Consider the following 17,159-nt stretch of genomic DNA (forward strand, 5'->3'; position numbering starts at 1 on the left):
AAAGTCACCCCTTGATGCTCACTAAGACATCTTCCGCAATGTCAACCACAGAGATTATACTTTTATCCGCCAAAACAAAACGGTCTGCCGACCGTTTCAACGGTGGAAGCTTCAATGTAACACAAAAAGACAAAGGCATAATGCTAACACAAGCACCTAGATCACACATGCAATCAACTAATTGTACACTATTTATAGTGCAAGTGACTAGACAAGGACCGAGATCACCACATTTCTCCGGTATAGCACCCATCAAAGTAGAAATTGAGCTATCCAAAGAAATAGTTTCTAAATCATGAATCTTCTCTTTCTTGATGCACAAATCTTTTAGAAACTTAGCATACTTGGAAACTTAGCGAATTGCATCAAAAAGGAAAATTATTACCTCAACCTTTTTAAAGATATCCACCATCTTTGGATCTAGCTCTAATTGCTTCTTGGTCCTCCTTGCTAAGTTGGGGAAAGGAATTGGAATAACATCCTTCAAAACATTTTCTTCCTTGGAGACTCCATCCCTTACTTGAGCAACTTCTTCTTCAACCATCCCTTGCACTTCATCTTCCATTTCAACATCTTCATCTTGAGTAACCTTCCTTGAACTTGGCTCCTCAAGACTTCTCTCTTGTAATGTAGTGTCGGACCTCAAGGTGATGGCATTGAGGCCACCCTTGGAGTTAAGTAAGGGTTGAGAGAAAAGTGCACTAGAACTTGAAGGTTGAGTGTTTGAAGTGGAAGGTAGAGCCATTCGAGATATGACTTTGGTCAAAGTGACCATATAAGATTCTTGCCTCTTTTGGAACTCCATTTGCTCTTGAAAGAGAATGTGGAGGGTGTCATCCGTTGGAGCTTGATTGGAGGAAGAAGAGGGGTAGGTGATTTGGGGGACTTGAGGTTGAGTGATTTGAGGAACTTGAGCTTGTCTTAGGTGAGGTGGTTGGTATCTTTGACCATAATTTTGAGGATACCAATTTTGTTGGTAATTATTGTTCCACCTTTAGTTTGCACCATTGTCTCTCCCTCCTTGATTGTGATTATCTTGCTAACTTTAGTTGTTGATACCAGTTTTGTTGGTAATTATTGTTCCACCGTTAGTTTGCACCATTGTCTCTCTCTCCTTGATTGTAGTTCTCTCTCTATCCTTAATTGTGATTATCTTGCCAACTTTGGTTGTAGTTACCCCCTTGAGTCGGACGGTTGAAGTAAGCATTGGTGGTCGCCAAGTTATTGTCCTCTTGGAGTTGTGGACATTCATCGATAGAGTGAGTAACAAGCACAAATTCCACATATTCTGAGGGACTATCTGTTGGCATTGTTGTTGTGGAGGAGGTGGAGGTTGTTGGTTGAGATGGATTTGCTTGAGAATGGTGGTCATCTCCCCTAAGGTCTTGGTGAGGGCAGACTCATTAGAGGAAACTACATTGATCGCCCTTGGATGATTATTTCTTTGCCTTGCATGTTGGGTAGATTCGGCTAGATCGACAATAAGTTGCCAAGCTTCTTCCACCGTTTTGTACTTCGTTAAAGAACCACTATTTGAAGCATCCAAAAAGATCTTGTTTTGAGACTTCATGTCTTGGCAAAAGTAACTAATCAACACCAAATCGTCAATCATGTGATGAGGATATGAATCAAGGAACTTCCTAAAACGCTCCCAATACTCATAGAGAGTTTCTAGGTCACCTTGAATGATACATGAGATCTCTTTTCTCAACCTATCCGTCACCTCCGATGGAAATAACTTATCTAGAAATTCCCTTCTAAACAAATCCCAATTAGTGAAAACCTCCTCAGATTGGGTATAGAACCATTCTTTAGCTCTTCCCTCAAGAGAGAATGGGAAGGTATATAACCAAATGGCAACTTCATCCGCACCATACCGCCTAGTAGTTGAACAAGCCGTTTGAAAGTCTCTAAGGTGCTTGATGGGATCTTGAGCGAATAGACCATGGAACTTAGGAAGTAGATTAATCAACCCGGTCTTTAGCTCAAAATCGGCATTTAAATCCGGATAATGCGCTTGAAATTATTGGAGAGTGAAATCCAGAGCTCCCGCCTCCTTGAGAGTGATTCTTCTAGGAGCGGTCATAGTGTCAGTACCTAAATCAATGGAAGAGTTATCAATAGTATCAATGGAAGAGTAGATAGTTCCTTCCTCAAATGACGCTTCGAATTCAACATTGGATAAGGTTGGTGAATTGGCGGAAACTCTTTCACCACCTCCAAAGGCTAACCGACGCCAAGCTTGCCTAATGTGAGATAAAGTCCTTTCAATTTCGAGATCAAATGAAGTTAAGCTCGGATCCGACAATGAACGCGTCATTCAATGATAGAAACATAGAGCTCATGATAACAAAATATACTAAGCAAAGTAACTACTAAATGCTACTAAAAATGAATCCTAACTATAACCAAACTAGCAAATAATCAAGGGACGTGCAAATATTCACATATGAACATATTTACACCAACCAATAACATGGCACACATATGCAACTCCTCGGCAACAGCACCAAAACTTGACGCGAGGATAAGCGTCGGTTAGGAATTACCAAAGAGATTTTCCAATTCAAAGTCGCGAAGTATAGTCCCAATCAACGAGATATCCTCTAGTCAAAGTTAGAAAGTGTGTCACAACAATAAGATCAATAACCGAGAGTGGAATCTCAGGTCGTGAAATAAAAACTAAAAAATTTTAAGAGATATCTAAGTTAATATATATTATACGTAAACCTCATATGCAGTATGCACTTCCGATAGGCTGATTGTCCGCTCCTCTAAGATTAACTGCTGCTCCACCACAAGATTCATTACCTTAGATTGTGAAACAGTTAGAGTTCCATCAGTGCCAAAATACTTGGTGAACATTCTTAAGAATTTAATTAGGCAGGAGAAAAAAGTATTTGCCATTCTGCCTTTTATGTTCTTCAAAAATTTATTTTATGCCAAGAAATGGTGCAACTAAGAAGCCGAGTAAGAGTACAAAATATAGTTATCACCGGGGTTGGAAAGCCATTGTGAATTTTGATGTTCCAACATATTTGCTACAATATACCTCAATTTATAGTAATTTGGTAAGAGTCGTACAAAATATTTCATATAATACCAGTATTGAAGTATATATAGAAGTTATTGAACACCTTTAATACTATTCTCTTGTTCACAATTGGTCCTGGACAATCATAATGAAAACTTATCTTTTGAGCACTATATTTTACTTAACCTAAAACTTTAGCATGACTAATTGGAGCATAAAAACCCCTTGTAATTCTAGTACTTTATTTTTTAGTGAAATCTAAATTGGTATAAAAAGAAGAGTGAATTTACACAACTTACAGTAGCTCGAGTAATGTCTGGAAGACAGTAATCAGCATGAGGTGTTAGGACACAACCCTTTTTAACTATGAACTGCACCAAGCAAAGCAACAAATAATTTGAAGTGTAGCAAATCACTATAAAAGGAGAATCATATAATCCTTCTAAAATATTGAGACTTAACGGAATTTCCCACACTTCTAGTATACAACCTAGGTGAAGAAAATTAGCAAAAAAAAATTGTTTGTACTGATGGATCTTGTAGGGAGATGATTTTGCATAAATTATGCATTGAGTTGACTGATATTCATCAATCTTCAATATTTAAGGTTATCTATGCTAAAAAGATTATCTTCTTCCTTTCAAAGTTTTTTCATATATCTATAATGGCGTACGATGTTTGTTGCATTGGTTTCAGACAGATAACCATCTTTGTCAAGCATGATTGCATCATCTGCTTTTGCATTATTGCCTTCAATCTGCAATGGACAAAAACAACATAATAAGGAGTACTATTCAGAATGGCAGCATATCATCATAACAAAGTTTTAATAACTATGGTCTCCGGCATGGTTGCATTAATCAATTATCATATACAACAGTTCCTCTTGTAGTAAAATGTAATCAATTATCGTAAACACTCCCAAATTGAGAATGTATCAGCATGCACAAGGAAAAAAGAGAGTTGCAATTTTTTATCTTATAATATAGTGTGCTCAGTACTCTAGATTGATATTACTTTGAAGAATAGACCTTTCTAAATTCATGATTAGCTCAACAACCATCATAATTCCAATGTAAGATAATCTATCAGCACTTGTACTACTCAAACTCAACACCCAACATATTTTTACATACATTACATGTAATAATTCATTAGGAGAATAGGAAAATACCTTTGCAAGTATATTATTAAGGAGGTTATTGTGATGAATTTTTGAATCCAGATTCTGGTATGAAACAGAAAAAAGGGGGACATGGTCAACTGATAGAATAACAAAGTGTGTAGCTCAAACAGGAATTTTGTTAGTTTCAAATGAATCTAATGCATTCATTGGCATAGCCAATGCAATGCCTTCTCCATTTCAATTATTAAAAAAGTTATATAAACAAGAAACTTACATTTGGTGAATTACGGCGTGTTGAAGCAGTCACAAGAACTATACCATGTGTATTATCATAAACTGGGGGCTTCCACTCAGCAAGAACTGCACATTTCAAGAGGGGCCATGTTCAGCATAAAATTGCTTATCCATTTGAAGAGCACATTGGATAACCCATAAATTTAACAAATGTAATTTATAAGCAAAAAATGAACTCATGAAAACCTCCTTCATAGCTCCATAAAAAACTCAGGCATTGTTCTAAAACTAAAATGGTTCCAACTTCCACATTACACGTGTAAAATCTTGAATTGTTGCTCTTACAAGCATCCCATGTTTATTAATCCATTGTTTATAATATGATAAATCCCTAAAAAACATTATTCCTAACTTGGATCATAAGAATTTGACTAAATCATGCTGTCTAAGGCTACATGAACAAAATCTTGCTGCTAATATAATTGTTTTGGAACCAAATATTGGACTTGATGATACATGCCGACGAGGACAATCTGAACATCCAAACACAAAGAGACAAAATGAAAATCTTACATTGTGTGACGGTGCCATCACTAGGGCACGTCCAAAGAAGCTCAAGGAGAGCTTTGAGAACTTAGCAACACATGAAGAAATGCATCAATTGCTAGCCAAGGAAGAGAAGATCAAGCCCAAGAGTTCGTTTCAAGTTCATTAGGAATGAACTGAGACAAAAGTTTAGAATTAAATTCAAAGTTGATTTTGATTCTTATCTTCTGTTCAAATTTCAAGTAGGATAGTTTAGAGTTAAATTTGATTTACTTTGGGTCTTGTTAAAAGATTTGATTTGGTTTTGATGTTTTTAGCATATCTTTAGGAGTTTAAATTTTAAATAAAATCTAATCTAATTTATTAAGATAAAATTTGATTTAAATTTATCAGAATCAAGTCTAGAACCATATCTTTAGTTTAATTTCAGATTTTATAGTTTTACTCTAGGGAGATCTGACCCACATTAAGACCGGTCAATTAGGGGTCTATTTAAACAATTTTGTAAGACACTTTGATGCGATTTTGATGAATAAAATTCTCTAGTTTCTAATGAAGCATGAATTTCTATGTATTCAAGTAAGGTGAACAACTTGCATTGCTTGTTGCATGAAGAAATTGTTTGTTCTTTCAATTTATTCCTTTGATCTAGGTTATCAAAGACAAGCTTTTTTGAAAGCCTAGTAAGAAAAACTCTTTCAGTTACCTAGGTTACTAAGAATAGGTTTTTTAGAAGTCTAGTAGGAAAACTCTTTTCATTATCTTATAGTTCCGGTGTGTCTTTTATTCTAGGTTATTTCTCCATCACTTAGAATATCAAAAGCCATTATACATTCATTGCGAAAGTTGCACCATTTCTTCGGGTAACACCAAACTTAACAAAAGTCATGTATGCAATTAATACCAATATACCCATGCTTTTGCCCATGCAAAAATCAAATAAATAAATAAAAATGGAAACGATAAAGCAGATCTTGGTCTACTAATCCAAAATTACTGTGCAAACATTGATATACAATTAATCTTTTGGGAATATAAATATTTTTTATACCAAAATCAATGTTAATTGGTAAAGGATAGGACGTTACCAATTAATGTGCATCCATACCGATTGAATGCTGGACTCATGCCAGAAGTAACCTTGAAAATAAAATAATATTTTTTTCCGTCAGTTAAAAGCAAGATTATTCAACAGAACTATTATGTTTGATGACTTCGTAGCTGTTGCTGAAGAAAATGAAATAACATATTGCCACATAAAAATATAGATTATCATTCGGCTTATGCATATTGACATCAGATTCATTGATAAACCACAGTGGCAGTAGGACACTTACATAAGACCAGAGACTCTTAATTTTCATCAATTGTATCAATCAATTTCACTTAGATATTTATTATACTTTATTGACACAAAACTCATTCAAGAGGTTTCTAATGGACCACAGTTTTTACCATCATTGAGATTTCAGGTCAGTATAATAAATAGAAGAAACGGAGTTGAAAACCTGCAGCTTCTACCATACATTCCGGTAACTTTGATGAATAAATTTAAGTTTGGATTCATTACAAAAGAGGAATCTACATAACTGAAACTACAGAGAGAAACTGGGAGAAAGCAAAACCTTCTTTCCCCGTGTCAGAGAAAGCCGGATGTGGGAATTGTCAAACATTCCATTCGTTACAAGTGTTTGGAAAATAGCTTCCTTGATCTGCAATGCCATTACAACAATATTCACTATGAAGAACTAAAAACAAGACTGAAGACAACAGAATTAGCACTCCTTTTTTGAAGTGATGCATGATGAAGGCATATTCAGACTCACCTCATCTCGTGTTGGAACATTCTCAAAAGCTAAAGCTTTTGCTGAATCAAACATCCTGTTGAGAAGCAATAAATGTCAAGAGATAACAAACAATAGTGAGGGAAACCAGATCATTTTTCAAAATAAAATACTATATCATGAATCCAGAGTAAATTATGAGTCATTCAATCTATTGCTGCCCATGAGGGGCATTGAACGCCTAGTGATGGCTTCCTCACTGGCTTCAACTTTGACACTCCATTCAGAGTGCTCTGTTTTTACTGCTGTGAAATTCTGTCTCTTGACTGAATGCTACATATGATCATGATTCTAATAACTAAAAGCAAAACAAAATGAAAGAAAATAAATATAGTTGAGTAAGGTTGGGTTGCCTCCTAACAAACGCTTCTTTAACGTCACTAGCTTGACCTTTAGCTCCTTACGGAGTTATGGGCTCAGATTTTCGCCCCTTATAGTGAATTTTCTTTCTGTCCTCTAATGAATGATCTCTACATGCTCTAGAGACAGGACACGACTCACTGTATATGGTAAGGCTGGCTTCTTAGTGAAGATAACTCTCATGCCAGGTGAGAGGCCTTCAGTTGGGACTTTCTTGTCCCTCCAATCTTTAGGTACTTTCTTTTTAGTACCTTTGTACTTAGAGCTTGTTGATATCTGTCCAACACCAAACTTAGAATTGATGTCTAGGGGCTCTGTAAAGTTCTGCACAGAAAGAAAGGGTTGGAATACTAGGTGTTGCTGATGAATGGATTTTTGACGATTTAGAATTCACAAATGAAATCTTGTTACAAGTATAGTTTCTAAACCAAGCAATAAACCTTTCATACAAAAATTTGTTTGTCACAAGTACAAACCCCTAAAATTATAAACCGAAGTATTAAAACCTTAGGTCATTCTCCCTAGGAAGTGCAATAAAGTGTTCTTGTTATTGGTTATGAGGTATGTTTTAGGGTTGTTGGCATAAGAGACAAGAAAATTAAATGGCAAGGAAGTAAACTAATAGCTACAAAGGTCTTGGCAAGGTTTGGTAGTCAAGGATCTCTATCCCTATCACTAACTACAACATGAGAATTGGTAAGGATCAATCCCATTAAGTCATCCTCTAACTAGTAAAGGAAAGTCAAATGAGCCATATCAATCCAAGTCCATAAGTCCTAGCTCTCCACCAATTCAATTAGTGAGAACTAGAGTTAATGGCTCCCAATCATCAATCACTTGGACATTAGTAACTCAAGAGTTCCTAAATTACCATCCCAAGCCAAGAGTATAAAATTCTACTCTAACATCCTTCCAAGCATTTCATCAAACACTTGGAAGGGACAAAAGAAAAGCATAGTAAAATTGCAAGGAAAGTAAATCTACACTACTCAATTGCAAGGAATTAACAACAATAAAGCAAATAAACAATAAAGGAAATCAAAACATGAATTGCATTGAAGAGAAAATAGAAGAACAAAAGTGCATCAACATAAAAGTAGAGAATTACAAGAATTAAATGCTAAACTAGAGAGAGGAGAAGTAGAAGAAGAAGAATTACAAAAGGAAAAGTAAATCTCTGAGATTTACAAGATGACCATAGCTTGCTTCAAGCTGACAATCTCCGTGGGATCGACCCTTACTCACGTAAGGTTTATTACTTGGACGACCCAGTGCACTTGCTGGTTAGTTGTGCGGAGATGTGAAAAGTGTGAATCACGATTTCCCATACCAGAGGCTGATGTCAGGGTATCTTGGCTAGTTTCACAAGCCATTTTGAGTATGTTTTAAGATAGTTTCATGCATTTTCTTAGGTAATAAGCAAGCATTTAGATGAGTTGTGCATTCATGTCTTAATTCAATCAAATATTGTAAATTCTAAACATTTTTCATGAGAATAGTGCAAGGATTGAATGATGTAATGAATAATGCATTATCTTATGATTAGAGCAAGGCTTTGATGCAAATTGTTTGATTGATTTCAGGTAAGAAGAAGAAGAGAAGAGCCACGTTAGTGGCCACATTAGTGCCACTAACGTGGGCAATAGGAGAATAAGCCACGTTAGTGGCTGAGTTAATGCCACTAACGTGGGCATTAACGTGGAAGAAGGGAGCAGCTTGGGACGTTAATGGTGAAGTTAACACCATTAACGTGAGCGAAAGGAGAATCCAAGGAATAAGCTACGTTAGTGCCACTAACGTGGAAGAAGGGGCAGCTTGGGACGTTAATGGTGAAGTTAACACCATTAACGTGATCGAAGGGCAAGGAAGGCCACGTTAGTGGCCACGTTAATGCCACTAACGTGGGCATTAACGTAGGCTTAAGGCAATAGTAGTGCCGTTAGTGCCACTAACGGCTGTGTTAACATGATTCAAGGGAGATTGGGGACGTTAGTGACCACGTTGGTGTCACTAACGTCTTCGAGCCAGGAATTTGCACATCACATTACTCACACTAACGGCCTAACTAACGTGACTACTGCCTAACTTAAACTCCTCTAGCAAGCTGAGCAAAGCCCAATGAGTTTGTTAACTGCTTCAACTAAGGCCAAGGGCCCACATCCAGATACTTGCAGACTCAACTGAGGATCAGAGAAGTAGTATATATGGGAGTATTTTTGAACTAGAATGGGGATTGGGACCTGGGGGATCCAGGATTGTAAACACCCACAATATACTTTTCTCTGTACTAAGTTTACTTTCTAATGCATTCAACATTTTCATTTTCATTTCCTAGAGCCATGATCAACTAAACCCCACTTCATTGGAGGAGGGAGCTGTGCTGTAATTCAATGGATCAATCATAGTTCTTGTTATTCTTCTTCTTTTCCTTCTCTTTGATTTGATTGAAAGCTTTCGATCTTCATCCAATTGAGCAATTGTCTCGAAAGAGAAATTGTTCATACTTGGATTTCCTCAGAACCTTGGAAGAGGAATGAGAAAATCATGCTAGAAATGGTTTCTCATGTTGGACTAGATTGGAGGTTGGACGGATATAGTGACATATAATCCTCCCGATACTTTGATCTAGAAAAACATGTGGTATAATCAGTGATCGCACTCCATCGCTTCCCATGAGCAATTAGATCAAGGAATTGGGCAATTGTTCAAGTTTAGAGAGATTGAATTGCCAAGAAATTGGGATTCAATCACCTAAGATTGCCAAGAGGTCAATGAGTTGCATGGATTGAGGAAGAGATGAGAATGAACTTAATCCGGAGAATGCAACATCTCCTGAACCTAATGAACTTCCCTATTCTTATCTTCCTATTCTCTATATTCTGTTATTTACTTTGATGTTCATCATCCCCATTCCCATTTACTTTTCTGTAATTTACTTTCCGAGTTTTACTTTCTGTAATTTACATTTAGCTATTTACTTTCCCGTCATTTATATTTCTTGCTATTTATGTTTTCCCGCCATTTAAATTCTGCAATTCTCAATTCAATTCTGTTTAGTTCAACTAGAACATTCCTCTGATTAAAGTTGCTCAACCAATCAATCCCTGTGGAATTCGACCTCACTCTACTATGAGTTTTTACTTGATGACAAGTTCGGTATACTTGCCGAAGGAAATTTCTTGAGAGACAGATTTCCCGTGATCAAGTTTATGGTGCCGTTGCTGGGGATTGATTTTGCATTGACAATGATTAAATCGAAGGATAACTAGATTAAACACTTTTCTTTTCTTTTGTTGATTAGTTTTATTTCAGTTTGTTTACTTTCATTCTCAGCAATTTCAATTACTTTTCATTGTTTATTTACATTCTTTCACACTAATCCACTAACTGTTTGACAAATTGCACCAATCACTCTAACCACACTTCTTAACAAGAGTGATTCCTTCACTTGTTTTCTTTTGTTTGCTTTGCTATGTGTATGACAAGTAGAAGAGGAGGAACCTCAACCTCTTTTGATAGTGAACCTGAGAGAACCTTCCTTAGACTAAGGAGGAGGAAAGCAAGAGGTAAAGGAATAGCTGGTGAGGAAGAGGTGGAAGAAGATCTATATGTTACCATAGAGGAAGAAGTACACAATCATGTTGGAGAGGGTGCTGGTAATCATGTTGGGCATGAGAGAAGAGTTTTAAGCTCTTTCATCAACCCAAACTCAGAAAATTGTGGAAGTAGCATCCTAAAACTAACCATTCATGCCAATAACTTTGAGCTAAAACCTCATCTCATCACCCTGGTTCAAAACAATTGTTCATTTAGAGGAAGTGCTCAGGAAGACCCCAACCAACATCTAACCACATTCTTGAGAATCTGTGACACTGTGAAAGACAATGGTATTCATCCTGACACCTATAGACTGCTTTTGTTTCCCTTTTCTCTTAGGGTCAAGGCATCTAAGTGGCTTGAATCCTTTCCTAAGGAGAGTCTTACCACCTGGGAGGATGTTGTCAACAAGTTTCTAACAAAGTTTTACCCTCCACAGAGGATAATCAAGTTGAGAACGGAAGTACAAACTTTCAGACAACTAGATGGAGAAACTTTGTATGAAGCATGGGAAAGATATAAGGAGCTAACAAGAAGATGTCCCCCTGATATGTTCAACGAATGGGTGCAGCTGCACATTTTCTATGAAGGTCTCTGTAGAGAAGTAAAGAAGGCCTTGGACCACTCTTCAGGAGGTTCTCTCAATACCAAAAAGACCATAGATGAGGCCATAGATATCATTGAAATAGTGGCTAATAATGAGTACTTCTATGCCTCAGATCAGAGCACCAATAGAGGAGTAATGGAGCTGAGTCATATGGATACATTGCGAGCTCAAAACAAGTTAATTACCAAGCAGATGGAGAAAAATCAGGTTGCCGCAGTCAACACTCAACCACCAGCTCAAGAAGGGGTGAACACAAAGGAAAGAGGTGATTGGGAACAAGCCAATTATGTTGGAAACTCATCAAGACAACCTTATTATCCACACTCCAAAACCTACAATCCTGATTGGAAGAACCACCCAAACTTTGGGTGGCGAAGCCAGCAAAACCAAACACAAGATCATAGGCCTCAAAACTCCAACCTTTACAACAATTCCACTTATTAACACTCCAAACAAAGACCATATCAAGCCCCACATAACACTTCCTTCCAACCTCCATATCAAGCACAAAACAACCATCGTCAACCTCCACTTTCCAACCCACCATAACAATCATCATCTGAGGATAGGATTTCCTGGATTGAGGCATTACTTGAAGAACTTTTCTAGGAGTCTAACGACAACAAGGCATTCAAGGAGGAAGTAAGGTCCAGTATGCTAAACCAGGGAGCTGCCATCAAGAAGCTTGAAGCCCAAGTAGGATATCTCTCTCAGCAAATTCCTAAACCCACTGACAGCTTTCTAAGTGACACTAAGAAGAATCCAAGAGGAGAAACAAGGAATTTGAAATAGGAAGAATGTAAGACAATCACTCTAAGGAGTGAAGAGATCTTGGAGGAAGAAGTTATCAGGCTAATAGAGCACAACAAAGGGTTCCCAAAGGAGAAATTAGAAAGGACAGAACAAGAAATTAACCCTGCACAAAGGAAGGATCCAATGGAGAAGGGAGTCTTGGAACCATATGTACCAAAAGCACCATTCCCTCAAAGGCTCAAGGGTGGTGCTAAAGAGAAGTAGTATTCTAGGTTTCTGGACATATTTAAATCTCTCCATGTCAACATATCGTTTATTAAAGCCCTCCAACAAATGCCTTCATATATCAAATGCATGAAAGAGTTGCTAACCAAGAAGAATCCCCTGAAGGATGGACAGACAGTAGTGATGACCAAGGAGTGCAGTGCTCTTATCCAGAAAGACCTACCTACAAAGAAGAAGGACCCAGGAAGTTTTCACATCCCTTGTGCTATAGGGGATACAATGATTGACAGAGGGTTTTGTGATTTTGGAGCGAGCATAAATTTAATGCCCCTGTCTCTCATGAGGAAGCTGCAAATCAATGAGTTGAAATCCACAAACATAACCCTTCAGTTGGCTGACAAGACCCAGAAACAAGCATTAGGAATGGTTGAAAATGTGCTGGTGAAGGTAGGGAGGTACTTCCTCCCTACAGACTTTGTTATTCTTGAGATGGAAGAAAGCTATCTTCACCCAATCATTCTGGGAAAACTATTCTTAGCTACAGCCAAAGCACTCATAGATGTTGAGAAGGGAGAGCTAATATTAAGAATACATGACGAACAACTCACCTTTCATGTCTTCAAACCCTTACATGAGTCTGAGCAAGAGAACAGAGGCCTGAAGGATGATTATGGGAAAGCAATTGTGAAGGAGACAAGCAGTAAATCACAAGCAGAGCCTCTGAAGGCATCTCTGGTGGACAAACAGGAAATCCAAGTGGTACAACAATAAAAAAGATCCAAAGAGGAGCTAAAACCACAAGATTCAAAAGGGACAATCAACAAGGACCCTCCTGACACAAGAATCACTGAAGCACCACTTGAAGAAGAGAAGAAATTTGACAAGAAGATGCCAATAGGATGTAAAAACAAGAAGATCCCTACAAAGGACTTCTCTCCAGGGGACAGAGTGATATCAATTCACCAACCACTAATCTCACCTCATCTTCCTATAATTCCATCTCAGCTACCTCAAGTGTACACAATCAATAGAGTCCTCTCCTTGGAGCATGTAGAGATTCTCAAAGAAGAAAGTGGAGATAGATTCACCATGAGAGGAGAAGACCTGAGACACTGCCAACCTCCCTAACAAGGGTCAACCGTCAAGCTAATGACGTTAAAGAAGCGCTTCATGGGAGGCAAACCATGCTTTATATCCTTTTTAGTTTATGTTTTGATAATAGATAATAAAGTAGTACTCATGATAATCAATTCAAAAAGTGACAAGCACTTAATTGAATTCTTGCATAAAACATATAGTGAATGACAAGTTTGGTGTGCAAGGCACCTAGGATGATATATAAGGTGCATACTATGTATATCTTAGGAGTTTAATCAATTTTCCTTGCACCACATGACCGAAAACTAAGTTTGGTGTTCACCAATGTTATACGCATACTCATAAATAGTCAAGTTGATTTTAATTCATGAGTAATACTTAGTTTGTTTTATTTGGTTAATTGATGAAAATTCAAAAAGTAGTTAGCTACATTTCATTTTGCCACCACCAATTGAATTTAATTTTTGGTTCTTGTATTGAATAGGGAAATGAAGGAAGAAATGGATGGAAATGACAAGTCAATGCAAGGGAGGATTCGGCTACTTTATGAAGGGCTAAGCACATAGCCTTGAATGGTATTCCTTAGGAAATGTTACCATGCAAGCATTGGGTAGTTGAATGTGTCATAGCCTCCACCTTTGAAGACCGAACCCAACCACCTCATAAAGTGGTGATCCTTGTGCCTATGCTACTTCATATACACACCATCCATTCTCACCATACAAGATTAATCTCTACCCTTCATTTACCCACCACCTTGCAAATAAATAGCTCCCACTCTAGGTGACCGAACCTCATATTCACTCCCACACTTCAACTCTTCTACACTTCAACTTTGCTTCCCTTCCATTGCAAGTTACTTGCTAATCTCCTTCATACAATATACTCTCCACAACTATCCACACTTATATCTTTTCTAATCAACTCCTCACCCATGACAGCACCAAGTTCAAAGAGACGAAAAGGAAAGGAGCCCGTGGAGGACATCCTTTTTGATGAGTGGAAGTTTAAGTCCATATTCCATGAAATTCAATTCGATTGGATGGCACCCAAGGAGATATTACTTGATCTGGCTTTCCAATTCAAAGATGATGAATGTCCAGAGATAAAAGAAAAGATTGAAAGGAGGAGGTGGCAATTGCTCACAAACCCACTCACAAGAATAAACGCAACTCTCATCAAGGAGTTCTATGCTAATGTAGTGAGAGAAGACACCACAAAGGCCCCCACTTTTAAGAGCTATGTGAAAGGGATGGAAATTGATTTTAGCCCCAACACCATCATGAAGGTTCTTCAGTTAATATCAAGGCCCTTTGAAGAAGCTAGTTGATGAGCGGATATTTTATACCTTTTTTGGCATTGTTTTTACATAGTTTTTAGTATGTTTTAGTTATTTTTTATTATATTTTTATTAATTTTTATGCAAAAATTATATTTCTGAACTTTACTATGAGTTTGTGTATTTTTATGTAATTTCAAATACTTTCTGGCTGAAATTAAGGGACCTGAGCAAAAGTCTAATTCAGAGGCTGAGAACGGACTGCAAATGCTGTTGGATTCTGACCCTTCTGCGCGCGAAGTAGATTTTCTGGAGCTACAGAAGCCCAATTGGTGCTTTCTCAATTGAGTTGAAAAGTAGACATCTTACGTTTTCCAGCAATGTATAATAGTCCATACTTTTTCCGAGATTTGATGGCCCAAACTGGCGTCTAAACGCCAGTCAGAGACCCTTTTCTGGTGTAAAACGCCAGAACTGGCACCAGAAATGGAGTTAAACGCCTAAACAGGCCTCCAAGCTGACGTTTAACTCTAGAAAATTCCTATTCACATGTAAATCTCAATGCTCAGCCCAAGCACACACCAAGTGGGTCCCGGAAGTGGATTTCTGCACTATCTGCACTTAGTAACTTATTTTCTGTAATCCTTAGTAACTAGTTTAGTATAAATAGCACTTTTTACTAGGGATCTAGAGACTTTTAATCGATCTTTGGACTTTTATGTTACATTTGGGAGGCTGGCCATTCGGCCATGCCTAGACCTTTTTCTCTTATGTATTTTCTACGGTGGAGTTTCTACTCCTCATAGATTAAGGTGCGGAGCTCTGCTGTTCTTCATGAATTAATGCAAGTACTATTGTTTCTCTTTCAATTCACGCTTACTTCTTCTCTAAGATATACTCTTATACTTAATTCAGTTAAGTCAGAATGAAGGGGTGACCCGTGACAATCACCCACTATCTTCGTTACTCGCTTAGCAAAGATCCGCGTGCCTGACAACCACAAGCAGTCTACATGATGTTCAACGTAGTCATTGGACGACAGCTGGAGTATAATCTCTTGGGTCTCTAATCCACGGACCGAGTCTGTGAGATTAGAACCTTCACGGTAGAGGCTAGAACCAATTGGCAGCATTCCTGAGATCCGAAAAGTCTAAACCTTGTCTGTGGTATTCTGAGTAGGATCTGGGATGGGATGACTGTAACGAGCTTCAAACTCACAAATGTTGGGCGCAGTGACAGTGTGCAAAAGGATAGACAGATCCTATTCTAACACAAGTGAGAACCGACAGATGATTTGCCGTGCGGTAGCTGTACCTGGTATTTTTCATCCGAGACGAGAAATCCAACAGTTGATTAGCCGTGCAAAAACCGTACTTGGACCATTTTCACTGAGAGGATCATACAGCTTGCCATGGAAGGGAGCACGCATGATTGGATGAAGACAATAGGAAAGCAGAGGTTCAGAAGTAACAAAGCATCTCCAAACGCTTATCTGAAATTCCCACCAATGAATTACATAAGTATCTTTATTTTAATTTACGTTTTATTTATCTTTTAATTATTAAAACCTCATAACCATTTGAATCCGTCTGACTAAGATTTACAGGATAACCATAGCTTGCTTCAAGCCGACAATCTCTGTGGGATCGACCCTGCGTCAGGTTTTATTACTTGGACGACCCAGTGCACTTGCTGGTTAGTTGTGCGGAGTTGTGAAAAGTGTGATCACAATTCCGTGCACCAAGTTTTTGGCGCTGCTGCCGGGGATTGTTCAAGTTTGAACAACTGACGGTTCATCTTGTTGCTTAGATTGGGTAATTTTATTTTATGTTTAAGCTTTTTGTTTTTATTTTCGAAAAAAAATTTTAGTTTTCAAAAAATTCATAAAAATTTTTAAAAATGAATTCCACCTTAGAGCTTCATGATGATATGTTGAAGTCTGGCTGGCTATTAAGCCATGTCTAATCTTTTGGACTGAGGTTTCCACTTATCATTGCAGGAGCCTTTGGATTTTTATTTATTGGATTGTTGTATGTAATGCTATGCTAAAGCTTGGCTGGCCATTTGGCCATGTCTAATCTTTTGGACCGAAACTTTAGACTAACATTACAGGAACCTTAGAATTCTTATTAAAACTTTTTTGAATTTCTTATTTCTCTTTTTCCAAAATAATTTTTCGAAAAAATACAAAAAAAAAATTAATAAAATCATAAAAACAAAAATAAAATTTATGTTTCTTGTTTGAGTCTAGTGTCAAATTTGAAGTTTGGTGTCAACTGCATGTTTTTAATTTTTTTTAGATTTTCGAAAATTCATGCATTGTGTTCTTTGATCTTCAAGTTGTTCTTGATGATTTTCCTTGTTTGATCTTTAAATTTTCTTGTTTTGTGTTTTTTCTTATTTTCATATGCATTTTCGAATTCATAGTGTCTAAACATTAAAAATTTCTAAGTTTG

The 17,159-nt window shown here is 37.4% G+C and overlaps 1 protein-coding gene and 2 non-coding genes across 3 annotated transcripts; 2 read left to right on the forward strand and 1 right to left on the reverse strand.

Annotated features, from left to right (window-relative positions):
• Positions 1–1,610: 1,610 nt before the first annotated feature.
• On the forward strand, positions 1,611–1,714 carry LOC148544566 (small nucleolar RNA R71). Its single transcript, XR_015900236.1, has one exon. It is a non-coding gene; the product is annotated as a small nucleolar RNA R71 (small nucleolar RNA).
• A 9,475-nt stretch (positions 1,715–11,189) lies between these two features.
• Positions 11,190–11,296, reverse strand: LOC148544567 (small nucleolar RNA R71). The gene has a single exon (XR_015901489.1). It is a non-coding gene; the product is annotated as a small nucleolar RNA R71 (small nucleolar RNA).
• Positions 11,297–12,509: 1,213 nt separating this feature from the next.
• On the forward strand, positions 12,510–13,097 carry LOC107615491 (uncharacterized). Its single transcript, XM_016317550.1, has one exon. It carries the CDS (start codon positions 12,510–12,512, stop codon positions 13,095–13,097), a length of 588 nt encoding a protein of 195 aa, XP_016173036.1.
• The last annotated feature ends 4,062 nt before the right edge of the window (positions 13,098–17,159 follow it).

Source organism: Arachis ipaensis, chromosome B9 (genome assembly GCF_059453495.1).
Source record: "Arachis ipaensis isolate K30076 ecotype BB chromosome B9, ASM5945349v1, whole genome shotgun sequence".
Classification (NCBI taxonomy): domain Eukaryota; kingdom Viridiplantae; phylum Streptophyta; class Magnoliopsida; order Fabales; family Fabaceae; genus Arachis; species Arachis ipaensis.

Bases quoted from the DNA above. Each gene is read 5' to 3' on its own strand.
- LOC107615491 (XM_016317550.1), top strand. From the start codon at position 12,510: ATGACCAAGGAGTGCAGTGCTCTTATCCAGAAAGACCTACCTACAAAG.